The sequence below is a fragment of the Pholis gunnellus genome (assembly GCF_910591455.1).
Source record: "Pholis gunnellus genome assembly, chromosome: 5".
Classification (NCBI taxonomy): domain Eukaryota; kingdom Metazoa; phylum Chordata; class Actinopteri; order Perciformes; family Pholidae; genus Pholis; species Pholis gunnellus.
In genome coordinates, this window is record NC_136531.1 from 12,268,207 (window position 1) to 12,284,856 (window position 16,650).

The 16,650-nt window shown below is 39.5% G+C and overlaps 2 protein-coding genes across 2 annotated transcripts; one reads left to right on the forward strand and one right to left on the reverse strand.

Annotated features, from left to right (window-relative positions):
• Positions 1-1,185: 1,185 nt before the first annotated feature.
• adra1d (adrenoceptor alpha 1D) lies at positions 1,186-8,031 on the forward strand (the record flags this gene model as incomplete). The annotated part of the gene is made up of 2 exons (XM_079160266.1): positions 1,186-2,140; positions 7,481-8,031. The coding sequence occupies 2 exons, from the start codon at positions 1,186-1,188 to the stop codon at positions 8,029-8,031; spliced, it is 1,506 nt and encodes a 501-aa protein (XP_079016392.1).
• A 1,133-nt stretch (positions 8,032-9,164) lies between these two features.
• LOC306696725 (5-hydroxytryptamine receptor 4) lies at positions 9,165-10,235 on the reverse strand (the record flags this gene model as incomplete). The annotated part of the gene is made up of 1 exon (XM_079160403.1): positions 9,165-10,235. The coding sequence occupies one exon, from the start codon at positions 10,233-10,235 to the stop codon at positions 9,165-9,167; it is 1,071 nt and encodes a 356-aa protein (XP_079016529.1).
• Between the last annotated feature and the right edge of the window lie 6,415 nt (positions 10,236-16,650).

Here is a 16,650-nt window from a genome sequence, read left to right on the forward strand (position 1 = left end):
GTTTGTCCATTTTTGGCATTTTGTTTGGTGGCCTACTGTTTCTCTGCTGTTTGCAATCTTATCTGCAACTTATTTTAAGCAACGTTTCATGCATTTAACCGATGACACTTTTTGTCCTTTTTGTACATGAAAGTTTAGACAGTGATGTTGTGATGCTCTATGAATAGAGACAATAACACTCTTGTTCCCTCATTGACTTTGATTTGCTAGGCATCTAGAACAATTGAATGATCAGATGATATATGGACCAAAGTAGCCCACCAATAAGCCCACACACACAAACACGCACACATAAAACAACTTTGTTACAGTAACGAGTGCAAATGTAGAATTTGTTATTTCCCCCACACTGTATGTAACAACACACTGGGCTGATGTTTTCCCATTCAGGGATCGTTTATCCGCTCTGTGACTTTGCCTTTTGACCTCTTCTCTCCTCCAGGCTCCCTGGTGGTTTGTACAGACCTGTCTATATGCAGAAAAGGCCTAGGATGGCAGCTGCTGTGTCAATGTGAGAATTCATAGCTCTGCCTGAAGAAGGCACTCGTTGATGCCCGGTGGCTGTTAAGATGATCTGACAGATGCTGCCTTTTCTTATATTTGAAGAGTGGATGAGAGGTTGTCTCGGATAGTTTTCCCTGAGGGCATTACAAGACTGATAGATGCATTGAAACAACAATCTTAGGCACTTATGACCCGTTAATGAAAACATGCCAGATAAAGAAGTAACAAAATAAAGTGGCAGGAAAACTGTAGAATCCGTGCCCATATTTAAAGTGTTGCTCTATTGTGGAGACTTTGAACGCACCAGTAAATATGTGACGTGTGGGTGGAGCTGTAGGTTCAGACCTGCTGTACCAGTTCCGACTCTGTGATCGGGGAGTTTTTAACAAAGGATGCCACCGTGGAAAACCACCGCAAGGAAAAAATGCGTTAAAATGCATTTGATGTTTTTGTTCTTATTGCCTCAATTGTTTTTTGAGTGAGATCATTTTTTTTTAAACAACAGCTTCATAATCATGCATGCGTTTGCCTGCAGTCATATGGACTTTTGTTTGGTCTTTTTGTTTTTTCTGATATCAGTCGCTTGAGTCGAAAGACGCCCGCTTCACTGGAAATAGAGACTGACGACACATTGCTTTCTTGAGAAAACTTACTCTAAAGTTCTCTTTATGGCGTTTCAAAATGACTGACTTCAACTTGAGGAACGAAAGCAATGGGATCTATTTGGCTGAAGCTTTTAATGGATCTGTTCTGGACCAAATATTTCCAAACGACAGCCTCACGACATGCCCAAACTTCAATGTGGACTCGCAGGTTGTCGGGGTTGGGATCTTTCTCTTCGTTTTTATTTCGGTGTCAATTGTTGGGAACATTTTGGTTATCCTGTCCGTTGTATGCAATAAACATTTGCAGACGGTCACAAACTTCTTCATCGTCAACTTAGCCATGGCAGACCTGCTGTTGAGCATTATCGTGCTGCCTTTCTCTGCATCTCTAGAGGTTCTGGGATGCTGGGTGTTTGGCCGGGTTTTCTGTAACATCTGGGCAGCGGTGGATGTGCTCTGCTGCACCGCATCCATCCTCAGCCTCTGCGTCATCTCCATCGACCGGTACATAGGTGTTAAACACTGCCTGAAATACCCGACTATTATGACAGAGAAGAAGGCAATAGCTATTTTAGGGCTCGTTTGGGTATCATCTACGGTCATCTCTGTCGGACCACTCCTGGGGTGGAAGGAACCGCCGCCTGTGGACGACAGAATCTGCAGCATCACAGAGGAGCCCGGCTACGCGCTCTTCTCCTCTCTCTTCTCCTTCTACCTCCCGCTCATGGTCATTCTCATCATGTACTTTCGGGTCTATGTCGTGGCCCGCAGGACTACTAAGAGCCTAGAAGCGGGCGTCAAACGAGAGAGAAATAAGTCGATGGAAGTGGTCCTCCGGATACACTGTCGCAGCGTGCTGGAGGACGCGCGCCCGATCAGCTCAAAGAGCAACAAAAACCACCCGTTTCGAAGTTCGCTGTCGGTGCGGCTGATGAAGTTCTCCAGGGAGAAAAAGGCTGCTAAAACCCTCGCCATCGTTGTGGGGATGTTCATCTTGTGTTGGCTGCCCTTTTTCTTCTTTCTGCCTATGGGTATGTATGTCTGATGACTTATGTGGTCCAGCATTACATGTTCCCCAGCGCGTCTATTCCAGTGTATGCAGAAAGGGATGTTATAACTTGGTAGAGACTATGATCTCTGTCACTGACATCAAATTGATTCATTCTTAACATTTCTAGCACATTAAATGTATTCAAGGAACTAAAATAACAATTCAACAGATGGACTGATTATGAGGTAAATCGTTTGCAGTGATATATTTTCGAGGTAATTCATTTTATTGTGATCAGTTATGAATTCGCGTCACTTGTGATTAAACTTTATCAGCCTGCAGCTCCTCCTTAGAACCGCGTAGATCTATATACAACGTAATATACTTGCTGACAGTATTAAACCTATAAACTACAGTTCATGAAAATCTTCAACATAAACTACAGTAAGATTGAGGCATTAGAGAAAATAGAAAACAGCACATGTTGGATTTCATTCACTGTTTATTCTAAAAAACTATGCCAGGAAGTGATCAAAACTAAGATTTTTCTAAAAGCAAATATTTTGGTGAGTGCATGCAGGTCAAAACTGCAACTTGACTATTAATGTGGCTTATTTTCATGCCTGTCATTTATTTTTCAAGCCTATTTTTTCAGATGGCTAATATAACATTCTTAAAAGAGCAGTCATAAGAGACTAACATTCTACACTAATGAGAATCTTCCCAACATCTTGCAGCCATCACAGCCGCAAGTACCACTTCCAATGGGCTGCCTGTTTTAGTGAGAGTCTCACATAGTAACACAAATATGTATCATATATTTGTTTGTGAAGGGTTTTGTGTTCTTTATCTTCATTGCAGGGGAAGGTTACAGTTTAATTTGAACATTAAAATCTACCTGGAAGTCTTGAACATGTGAGATTATTTACACTGAGGACTAAAATTAGGTGTTAATGTAAGCAACAGACCACAGTATTGATTGGATGAGACAAGCCCTTCAGAGGGGATGATGAATGAAAGTCATTATGGATTCTACATCAAACTGAAGTATGCACCATGCATATACAGCTGCACTTTAAGAAAGTAGCCTATATTGACAACACACACTTATGGTGGCCTCATGAATTTTAATTTAGCATACTATTTCACATAATTGATTGTGAAAGCCATTATGAACAAATGGCCAGTGTCTTATCAGATATAGCACGTACAGACTTGTCATTCTTGCTGCACCTCCAGATTTATTGAATAAAATTACCGTCAAGCTTGCAGGAAGAGAGAGGGTGCAAGAAATGAAGTGGAAGCTGCTCATAACTTTACTCATTCAATGGAAGGGAAAAGGGCAATATTTGTATCCAGAAGTCTAAGATGGATATATACTCCATCTCCTCTTGTGATTGAATATAAGCAAGGACAATAATGAGATTGATTGTTATTGGACTACAAATCAACACACCATCAATCTAATATCATTTCAGATCGATGTTGGAACATTGTTGAGACATGATTAATCAATAACCTGAGAGACAAACATACTTTTATCACCTCTTGTGCCAATCAGGCCCGTTCTCTGTGATGATGCCAATCTGGACGGAGTAGTCTGACTCATCTGAAGCTCCAGAGAGCGCCCGAACACAATTAGCTGCACCACACTCATGAATACCAGAAACTGATGGAATAAAAAGAAATGGCCTTTCAGAAAAACGTCTCTCACAGGGAATATACATTTTTATTGTATGAATTATTCAACTATGTATAATTTGCTGCTTTTCCTTTATTTTTGGCTGACATAAATCCAACCAGCATAAAGTCACACATTCATACATGTTTCAAGTTTCCTATCATTGCTGTTTATAGTTGACTTTCTTTGTTTTAAAGGTGTACATTACTTCAGTTATGCTTAGATGGATTTACATTTTTACTTTGAGCTGTATGAGGACCCATACAATTTACTTAGGGTGAGCAAATTTCAACCCTGCTGATCAGGATGTGAGCCGGCAGTACTGGGAAGTTTGGAGAACCAAAATGATCACAAGAGTAAAGGAACTTGGTTTATGGTTTCTTACTTTAAAATCAGTATACGTAAGACAAATAGCATTGATAGAAGAATAAAGGATACTTCCCTGACACAAAGGAGGGATCCCCAGCTCACAGGAAAAAGACAACAAAAACTCAAATACTTCCTAGTTAAAACTACTTTGCTAACAGTAAGGGTACAATTAGGCAGACAATTAAAGCTAGTAGGAATTTTAGTAACATCAGTATTTCCATTCAGGCATTAAGATACAATAACTTTATAACATACGAGTCAAGCTACAGTGATTCTATCTAAGGCTGAAATAAAAATAAATAAATAAAAAATGAACCCATTGATTCCTCCCCCATCCCAAGGTCCCATTTGGTACAGTCCACAGTACCAACACCTGGTGGAGCAAGGGGCATTCACGTGTGCATGTTAATGAGAGCGCTATCCTCAGCCAGGAAGTGGACCTAGAAGAGAACAATTATTAGCAATCACAAGAAACAATAAAACAAATATTTGAATGAAAACATACTCAATGAAGCAAATGTATTAATCAACAAAATGGATCCTACATTTAGATGAGGAACACATGTCAAATAACCCCAAACCATGTATTTAACTAAGCTGATAAATAAAGGAGCGTTTCACCTGACTGGTGAGGGAGTGGGTGTATTATACTTGTTTATAAAGAACACAAGGCTGTCTCTCTATGAAGGGTAAGTCTGGTGATATTCTATATTTTTCTATTTGTCAACAAATCCCATGAGAAGACCAAAACCAACAATGAATTGATATGACCAACAAGTATTGTAGCCTGTGACCTGATGAACCTAATTTCTCTGTGCTAGAGACTTCCTTTGTTGTCCATAAACGATAGAAAAGAAAACAACATCAATTAGCCACACAGTTTCTCTGAGTGACATGTTCCTTTATTATGAGGCACCTGGGGACTGTCATTCATTTATACACCCCCTGCTGCTTTAATCACTAACACAGCAAATTTGAAGCTGAAATTAGTCCTCAACAAAATCACTGTCTACTGCTGAGGAAATGGTTTTGCCTTTAATAATAATATATCGATGATACGTTTTTAGAGACGTATGTCTTCTGTAGGCACTAATGTGCTTGGGGGTGTTTTTAAAGACAAATTCATAGTTTGTTTCAGTTTTTTCATGGAATTTGTTGACAATAAGAAAATGATAGAATACCATCAGTATAGGTAAGAATAGTAAACTTACAGTTTATGGCTTATCATTACAATATGTTATTTGGTCAACAAGACTCCCTATAAATGCATACCAGTGGTTATGCAAGTGTTCACTGAACTAGCTTCATCCTTGAAGCATCAAATGTCAAGGAGATTATTCTCTAAACTCTTTCCACCCATCCGGACCTCCTCCTTACGCATAATGTGTTGCTCTTTATACAACACTTATCTGACTTTCTCCTATAAATGTAAATATCCATTGCATTAAGCTGTTGACTGACTTATACTGGGGTTTTGTTGGGGAGGACGGTCTGCATCTACATTTTAAAAGATATTATCTAATAAGCAATAAAACAAAAATCTTAAATATATCATCTGTTGTCACGGTGTAGTGGTAGTGCGTCACGGTGGTGAATCACTTGCTGTCTGCCTTTAAGGTGATGTCATTTCAGTAAGAGTAATCAGTGGATAACATCACTCCCTTTAATCACTTATTCATCTTTAACAGTGTTGAGTCAATGACTTACAGACGAGACGAAAGGAAAGCAAAGTAAGAGGCAGGTAGCCGGAGCTACACAGAATATTCTTCATGCTGCAGAAAAACATACAAGTCAGAGAGAGAACCGTTTTATTATACCGTTTTTGTCTCTGAATAAATGGCACAATAAAGTGTTCAGTGTGTTATTGGTAGCTGATGTCAAAACAGCATGAACCATTGTTTAAATGACAATCCAAGCCATTTTGTATATTTCTAAATTGTACTAACACATCTGAAATGAAAATGGACTTCTGGGCTCAGGCAATGCAGACTTGACATTAGCACTGTGACATGTTGCCTCTGTGTCCAGGGTCAACAACTATGATAAAATTCAAGAGGGAGAAAAGAACAACATGGAATTGCAGTAGGATGAGGCCGCTTTCCATGAAAAATAGCATGTCATTTCATGTCATACCAAAATTGCCATTGCAAGTATGATAAAATGAGCAAAGCAGCTATAAGGCTTGGGTTGATATTAAGCAGAAAGGAAACTAACCTTTTATCACAAAACTTTTATCTAATTAATGGAAAATTACCATTCTGTAATGTTATTTGGAAGAACTTTAAAAAGCCTCAATCCATTTTTTTAAATGCCTTTAGGCAGTTAAAAAGGAAACATCTTAGCTGTTACATTTTAATGCTCTATCATCCCAAAAGAAGCTGATAACTGGAATATTTAATGTTGTCCATGGCAGGATTTTTCATAATGCAGACACTAATGACAAAGACATGGTTTGAATGAACCTGTGCACAAGCTAAGGCGGTGACATAATTACATGTGGAATCAAGTAGAGCTACTTCTGTGCTGACTCATTCAAACGCCTGACAAAGACCATATCCCCTCAGAGAAAGCATACACCACAGGAACATTTAAATCCCCTTCATGTTGCTTCATCTGTCTGGTTAATGAAGACAAATGTTTTAATCAATTAAAATCACTCAAGAAAGGATTCAAGTACTTTGCACAAATAACAAAACAGCTCACATGTTCTAGTCCAGCAAGAGCCTCATGAAAGGATTTGTGGTTGAAACATGCTCAGTAAATATCTGTCACCATGAATAAAAGTCCACAAAATGTCACAGCCTCCCATTACTACTGGTACACAACAAATCACCACACAAATGATGCTGTTAATACCTTACAGTCAAAGGGTTGAAAAATACATATATGTAGCACAAGCATAATACAATGGTAGAGTGCATTGTTTGTTTGAGATTCAGGTTCCGTTTTCCTGTATAACTTCTTAAAAACACAAACTATTTAAAAATGGATTGATTGATACAACAAACCTCTTGTCAAATTGATATGATAAGATACAATTATTCAAATTACTTATGAAATATTTTATACAGATTGACAAAATTAGATACAGCATCATTTTGCCAAAACTTTGAATCCGTTATTTATCATAGCATTTGGTATACATAAAAGATAATACAACGTATCTTACTGTACCTACATTGAGCTTCAACAGGTCTTGGTTTTGAAATATATCTCATGAAAATGTTCTTGAATTTTTAACAGAACAATGACAGCAGTTTACTGTTCTTGTATTGTGCGTTTCCTGTATGTTTCCTCACAAATATTTCGTATGGATCCATCTCCTCTTAGGTGCCTTCTTTCCAGCACTGAAGCCATCAGAATCATTGTTTAAAGTGGTCTTCTGGCTGGGCTACTTTAACAGCTGCATCAACCCCATGATCTACCCCTGCTCCAGCAAAGAGTTCCAGCGGGCATTCACTCGGCTCCTCAGGTGCCAGTGTCATCAAAGACAGAGGGTCCTGCGTCGCTTCTATGACCACAGGTGGCGGACGGCTGTCAAGGGAATGACAAGGGATCAGAGGGGAGACTGTAAGCCCGGCTATGCTGTGCACGAATCCTGTGGCAACTCTTTGTTTCACAAGGGGAAAGGGCCCTCGCTAGGTTTCAAGAGATGGAGTCTGTTTCCACCTCTGCAAAAATCTTCTTTTCAGCTCAAAGAGAAAGTGAACAATCTGTCAAACAAAATCAAGGGAGGGCCAGGAAAAGGAACCAAACCTGCATTGGGTCGGATGGACACAGTAGACACAGTCTCTATGGGGATTTGCAACTCTTGTGAGCAGAGCAGTTATCAATTCATTGATCTGGCAGACTGCTATGGTCTTAAAGAGACTGACATTTAGGGGGGCAACCAGAGAATCTTTTATTTATCTTCAGAGCGCCATATTGGACCGACGTGGGACGTACTTTTTTGTTCACAAAACATCTGTGAATCCAAGCTTTATTTAAGCTGCAGACTGAGAACAATGGCTTGATCCCAGCCCAAACAGGACTAAACGTTTTTCTCAATCCCATTTAAGTGGACACAGTAGTAGCCAGATTCTTTGACTTACTTTAATTGCTGTCACTTGGAAGCACTGTGCATCGACATTACACAGCCCAGTTGACACGCATACGCCCTTTCAGCAAGACATTTAACATTAGCCTCTATATTACCGCTTATTTCTTTAAATTTATATATTAAATTTATATTTCAGCTGATTTCAGAGAAAAAAAAGAACATACAAATGTAAAGGATTGAAACAAATATCTTGAAAACTCTTAACAGAGCAAAATAAGAGTTACAAGTAATATTTTTGTTGTTACGAGAATGTTTGGGTTTAATCAAAAGTAATATGTCAAAATGAATCATGATATTTCATCAATTTTGGGGGTTTTGACAAGGCATTGTAAAGGTAAGAGTCCGCCTATGAATAAAGATGCTGCACAGTATTTATTCTATCTGTTGGATTTAGAAGTTAACTTGGCATTGATATGTAAATCCATGTGTCCTCTTGGCCCGCTTAACTGTAATTTCTTTGCCAAGTGAGTGCTAATGTGAGATAAACATGCTTTTTTAGGGATACTTTCTAATGTTATTGTTTGTTAACGTAAGAAATAAAATAAAAAGCAAAACAAGTTGAGCCATTGATTTGTTTTATACTATCTGCCTCATCCAGCAGATGTCACTATTGTTCTGTTTGTTTCACCTCTTGCATCTTTTCACCTTTAAATCTTGTGCTTTTGGGAAGCAAAATAGTGTGTTTTGACAAATTAGCAATAAAATGTATGGAAATAAATCAATATCTGTATGTGTCAACCAAGGTGAACAGAGTAGTGGGAATCTCCTGACCTGATTTAAACACATTTTCCATCATATTGACAGAAAACTTGGTTTTACCAAATTAAAAAGTGACATTGATTTACAAAAATGTAGCCGTGTCTGTTCACTTTGTATGCCTACACAACATGTACAGATACTATCTTTATTTTCAGGTTAATCTGCACGTTCATTTGCCTCTTTCCTTGTGTGCGACAGGTCCATCCCAGGGGAGGATCCAGGCAGACATACCCTGCAGCCCATGAACATCAGGAATGCCCTACGGAAGGAACGGTTGAAGAACCCATACAGGAAGGGATTCAGAGATGAGTTGATATATCCTAGCCATAAAAATGTATCCCAGACAACCACCTCCGTGCTGTATTCAATAAACGGGTCCACAATGTTGACTGTAAAAAAGGGCATCCAGAAGATTAGGAAAACTCCCATGATGATACCCAAGGTTTTTGCTGCCTTTCTTTCCCTTTTCATTGTGTTTCGGTGTCTTTGTTTCTTGCTTGAGTCTTTGCCAACTCCAGCAGCCATCTGGCTTTCCATGGCGCTGATCTGCCTGGCTTGCCGTTTGGCAGCTTTGAAGATCTTCCAGTAGGCTATTAACATGATAGCCATCGGCAAGTAAAAGGCTACCAAAGAAGCCATGACAGCATAAATGCGATTGACCAAAAACACACATACATCTTTAGGAAGCAGGATGTCCACACCGGCAATATGGAGATCTAGCATTATGGGGCCAAAGGAGATGAGCGTAGGAACAGCCCAACATATAACAATAAGGAGAGCTACCCGACTGCGGGACATCTTTAAAGAGTAAACTAGCGGGTTGCAGACAGCAATGTAGCGGTCAAAGGCAATGCAACTGAGATGGAATATAGAGGCAGTGCAGAGCATGACATCTAGGCTAGAGTGAAGCTGACATAATAGGACACCAAAGTACCAGCATCCCTCCACGGTTCGAATCATACTATACGGCATCACTACCAGGCCAACAAGGCAGTCAGCCACTGCCAGGGACATGACAAAGGAGTTTGTGGGTGACTGCAACTGCTTGAAGTAGGCGATGGACAACACCACAAGGAAGTTTCCCACTACTGTGCAGACGATGCCGACAGAGAGGAAGGCATACAGGAAAATGCGAGAGACCTGGTTCCTCAAAGTAATACAGGATTGAAATTCGATCTGAAGAGATGTGTTAGCATCTCCGAGCAATCCCAAACTGCTGTTATCCATGGTCAAGTCAAGCCTGTCAAAACACACACAGATACAGTTGTTAGTAATGAGTGTGTTGGTCACACTCCTCGGTAGCACATTAACTGTGAAAACATTGACAAACCACCCAGGTTTCTGTTTGGTTTGTCCCAAATGCTGCTCCATGGTAACTTCTCATTAGTTAATTAATCTCTAAACTGTAAACTTAAGTTCGACATAGGAATCATAAAAGACTGTGGGCCTGGAAAGCACCTGTTTTGGTGTAATTGGCTTATCTAAAATGCCATCTCTTTGCTGCGTGTTGAGAGCAAAACCAGATGTTCTTTTCATCAACACATACCTATATATAATGAGGAAAATAATATATTATTACTTTTTGCATGTGTCTTCTTAACCAAGAAACACTCTGTGTCAGATAATACATGGAACTTGACTCCACAGTCACATTTTCTTACATACACATTCAGGAATGTTAACCCTGTATGTTACATGCATCCCATAGATTATTGGAATTCTTTGAGAATGTTAGCCATTTATTTAATTTCACAGGTGTGTTTGCCTCTGGGAACAATTACGTGTTTTGCTCCTCTGGATTCATACATTGCACATTACAGTATATCACATAACAGAATACATATGACTATACAGAACAGGGAGCAATATAATAAGAATAGATTTGAATGAACACTACAGGGACAGTGCAGTGGTGATGGGAAAGTGATGCTGAGTGAATATGTAGATTTTTGCAGGGCTTGTAGACTTATTTGAGTGGAACCTCTGAAATAAAGTTTATCCTCTCTCTCTCTCTCTCTCTCTCTCTCTCTCTCTCTCTCTCTCTCTCTCTCTCTCTCTCTCTCTCTCTCTCTCTCTCTCTCTCTCCACATTGCACTTTTAAAATTGACAGAACTTCAGACTTCTGTATAGTCACCTAACCTGGCTGTCTATCTGTGTATCTTACATAAAGGCTGATGGCATACTTATCATTTATTTAATAATAAAAATGTCCATTACTTTGCCATTTCTGTCTGCAACAATAATACAGTTGTATTATAATCTGTTATTGTGGTACAATACCTATTTTTGCTCATTAACCACGAAATAATGTTCTTATTGTTAATTGTAATTTACACTGCCAGTAGACAATAATTAGTACAATTTTAGTGCAAAAGCTTACTGTACGTAATGTCTTACTGTCAAGCTTATAAAAATGTAATTTAGTGAATAATAAAAATTGCCTGGTAATAATGACAATACCGTAACATATATAATTCAAAGATAATGGCCATCTCTTAATTTTGTCATGGATAATAGGTGGTTATATCTTTTGCAATGCAGCAATACAGGAATATACAATACTATTAGTATGATGGTAGGACTGTCAATAGGATTCTTCCATCTGATTCTACGAAGAACAGCTACATTACTAAGAATTAGCTTAGTTATAGAAGTTAGCATTTAAAACGTTTTTAGAAATTAAGATTAAAAACAAAGGGTTGTCTATCGTAAAACTTCACATCATGCACTACCAGAAAACGGTGTAAAAATGACACTCACCTGTGAAGCATAGAGATGTTCGTCTGTCCTCATGTCTGCATCATACTGCACCTTTTACACAGAGATGAGAGGGATGGGCTGGGAAGTGGGCTGTAATGAATGCATGCAACAACAATCACAGCAACAAAATACAGTCTGTTGCCAACTCCCCTGCCACCTCAAATCAAATGACTGTCAATTAAATTCTTATCGTGATATGTTGAATAAGGGCAAACCAGTATTTGTATCTGCGTCTCACTTTGGAAGGTATACATTTGTATCGCAGAGTGTGGAAAAATGATGTTATTCCCAACACTAAAAAGACAGGAAACGATATTTGACACCAAACCGATGTAAGAACATGACCCTGTCATTGGAACCATTGATAGATCCATAAACTGTATTGCTCCGGCTGAGAATACACTATGCACTTTACAGCAAAACAAACAATTTATATTCTCCAGAGACATCAGTGCACATCCTGAATGTTTTTGCTGTCTGTCAAAATACTTTGTTTTTTTTAGCCGTACTATACAATGTGGGTCTAGGGATGGCAATGTCAGTCATTCTACCCCCACTTTGGTCCATACAGAAATAACTATTGGGTATATCATGCAATTTCTGTACATTGACAGTCCCAGACGTGTATCCAACTGACTTTGGTGATCCCTCCCCTGAAGTGCCGCCAGCAAGTGGATATATATGGGATGGACTGCCATGACATTTGATTCAGACATTCATGTCTCCTTTAGGAGCTGTAATAACTTCACCAGGCACGAGTCATTTGTAATGAGTCAAATGGACAGAGGTCACTGAAGTGCTGTGTCTATCCCAAATATACTGTAAATAATTTTAAAAATGTTGTGTATTTTTAGTTTTGGCTTAATGTTTTGTATGATACAATTCATTATTAAATTGGAGAACAAAACAGAAATAATAACACTAAATGAAAATAGAAGATTTACAACAACACCATTTTGCTGTTTTAAATATATAGGATGGATGAAGCATGAATACTTATGAATATTATTATTATTATACTTACAAGTGCAACTTCACTTTCTTCATACCCTTAAAACGGCTCTCATCATCCCTTTCATGTGTTTCAGTGAGCAGTAGAGCGCAACCAATCCTGCCAAGCTTGAATACCTTGGGCCTCAGCCAGAGACAGACATATCTCAAGTGTGGCGGATGTGTTCTAATTAAACATGGGGGGATTTTTAATGAAGGGTGCAATAAAAGGCAGATTGGCTCAGATTGTTTTTTTTTTGTCAGACCAGTCATTCATATGTGTAATGCAAGTGTGCCTTACAGACAGGATAGACTGGCAGCACATCTGTTCTTTTGTTTCTGAAAGAGGAGTGAGCAGAGGTTGATTCCCGGGCTAAGCGGTAAATAAAGTGACCTATCGAATATGATTAAACATTTCATTATCAACGGTGTAATACTGATGAATAATATTACTATACCTCATGATGCTTCAAAATTGCATTATAATATTCTGGACTACCCTGTCTTCATAAAATTATGTTTATATACCAATAATTTGCAAAAGGCTTTTAAGAGAAATGTAATGCTGCAAGAATTCTTTTTTTTTTCTTTTTCTTTCTTTCTGAGAAAAGGTTTTCGTTTGTTTTTTAGGTAATGTGGAGTATATTCCATTTGTTTCCCTTCCTCAACTTAATTAAGCTTAGTTACCATACACTTACACATTCTCTGTGATTACCCCAGTCTCAAAAGTGTAGTGTGAAGGATTTGGCGTCATCCAGTGGTGACGTTGCAGATTGCAGCCAGTTGAAACTTCTCTCGTGCCCCAAGCATCTCTAGGAGAACCACGGTGGCCGCTAAAATATCGCAACACGTGCAATTTTGCTAGTTCATGCAATACCCGCAAACTGTATGTCATAAAGAAAGCCTCCACAGATTCCAACTGTGTCTTATCATGCGATAAGATCACTCGATCAAAACTCACTGAACTAGCACTGAATGGATAGGTAGGAGCTGTGTCAGTGTCAGGTGATGCACCAGGAAGGGACATGTTTTTTTACCAGAGCAAGAGAGCAGAGGAAGAGAGACACCGCATGAGAAATGTTTGCTTTTGATTAATACAATAAAATCCACCTAAACTGAAAATCACGACCGGACATCAAACCTCTTGTCTGAGTTACAAACCGACTAAAATGGTGCATCAGTGGCCTTTTGATGTAGGTTTTTTGTTGTTGTTGTATTTTTTCGAATAGCCACTACAATGATAACAATATTATCCAAATAGACCTTGTTGCAGAGATACACTCAATTCATTTTGGGCCGGAGCTAGAGCATAGGGTGGAAGAAAATGGTTTATGGAGTTCAATGTGTCTTCATTCACTGAGTGGACAAAATAAAGAAGAACACAAAGAAATAAATCAAAATCAGAATCAAAACTCATGTCAAGAGGCCAGGGGTGATGTGAGAGCTGTGTGACCTTGACGAACAGCAAACAAAAATGTCAATAAAACATTTTAGGGACGAAAGCTGCACACACACGACCAGGTTTGAATGAGCTTTGGGGCAATGCAGCCCTCTTCTGGTGTGTCATTCCTATTGCATGTACTGTATGGGAAGATGACAAGTTGTTGTTAATAGCAACAACTGGATTTTACATTCTGTATTACTAATATAATGTATGCACAAACTACACTCATGATGTGGTCTTTTGTTTAGATTAATAAAACACCGCTTCCATGTGTGACGCTAATTCATACTCACACAGTCAGCCATGAAAGCATTTTGACATACAACATACCATCCAGGTAGCAACAGTGGGATCCCCCATTGCCTGTTGCTGGGAAAAGTTCTTGCCCAGCAAATATTGACTGTATGGCCCCCATCAGAAATACTGAACAAGTTGTTCATGTGCTTTGGGGATGGAGTGGCTAGGAAAGCCCTATCCAAGAAATGCCTGTCAGGATGGTTTTGTGAGTGCATCTCCCAAACCTATAGGCAGGCAGGAAGAGACCCTTCCACTGTGGAGTGCTCACACTCTACAGGCAGCATGGCAACCTTGTTCAGTGGGGTGAGTATTGAGGACACACACTGCCTGGCCCAAAAAAAAGTCGCCACCAAAAAAAAAAGGTCACACACTCTAATATTTCGTTGGACCGCCTTTAGCTTTGATTACGGCACGCATTCGCTGTGGCATTGTTTCGATAAGCTTCTGCAATGTCACAAGATTTATTTCCATCCGGTGTTGCATTCATTTCTCACCAAGATCTTGTATTGATGATGGTAGAGTCTGACCGCTGCACAAAGCCTTCTCCAGCACATCCCAAAGATTCTCAATGGGGTTAAGGTCTGGACTCTGTGGTGGCCAATCCATGTGTGAAAATGATGTCTCATGCTCCCTGAACCACTCTTTCATAATTTGAGCCCGATGAATCCTGGCATTGTCATCTTGGAATATGCCCGTGCCATCAGGGAAGAAAAAATCCATTGATGGAATAACCTGGTCATTCAGTATATTCAGGTAGTCAGCCGACCTCATTCTTTGAGCACATACTGTTGCTGAACATAGGCTCGTACCTATTTGCTTAGTTAAATCCAGGTGGCGACTTTTTTTTTGGCCAGGCAGTGTATGTTCTATGGCAATGTGATCAATATATTGTTCCTTCATACTTTTCTATCTCTTTGACATGTCAGGCTCATTTTCAGGGTCTGTGCTCACTGGAATGACACAGGACTGGGAAAAAAAGGGTGGTGTGCGTTGGTTGTGTTGCACCTACCCCCCCATCTTGTTCCCTCTGATTTGAATAATATTTGAATGGCCCGTCCATGCTCTTTAGTGAGCGGCGGAATACGCTGCAGTGTTGCTGGAATAATTTGTCATGCTTTATTGTCATATCAATATATGTGACTGGTTCTTGTGAGTTTGGTCTTGTCATTGTGTTAATTACATTGATTTTGACTATATAGATTGTCTGTTAATGAAGCATCCCGTCATGCGCGGGGTTAGGGTCGGACATTTGATTATCTGTTTGGGGAGTTGTTTTCTTTAACAAAGCAAGAATTATGGTGTGGAGAAATGGGGATTGTGTGGTAATTGCTTTAGCCCTGTTTGAATCAGTAGGTAACAGCTGCCTAAACCCTGCGAGGAGAGTTTGGCGTGTGTGCTGCAGTTGGATTTCCTGCTAAGCTAGTTTAGCAGAACACATGCACCGTACACGAGTACAATGTTGTGGTTCCGGGGTGGGCGTGTCAGACAACATGTTGCCAGGTTGAGCGCAGTCCACCGAAAACATTATATTTCCCACAATTTAAGTTTCTGCATTTTCCAAATGCACTAGTATTATTCAAACGTATTGTTCGGTTCGTAAGCCTCGTACCGAACGGTTTAATACGAATACGTGTATTGTTACACCCTTAGAAACAAATAATAACCGTAGCTGTGGCATCATAATGAGGTTATTAGGAGGTGGTTCAACTGTAAAAGGGCAGCACTGAAGAACCAGGTACAAAATGCACGGCCCGCCACTGGACTAACGTCCAACAATAACATTAGTTTGATTTGGTTTTAATGTTGCTCCTGGGATAACACACACAGGTAACGTTACTGTTAGCAATACCTCAATTGTTCATCGTCTTGAACACACGTCGGCAATTTCTGGTCCGCTCTCCATTTTGATAACCGTCCCGTTTGCGGTCGTACAGTCGGTTCAATAATAGCACAAGTAAACACAAGTTAGGTTACCAATGTTACTTCTTAAAACTGTAATTAGTGATTAACTTTATTTATGTTACCTCAACTTGCTATGCTGTTAGCTAGCTAACCTTTCTAAGGCTAGATTGAGCTCGATCTAGCTAACGTCACAGAGCTAGCTCCGCCAATATTAGCAACCTATTGTAACGAAACAGACCAAGTAAAACA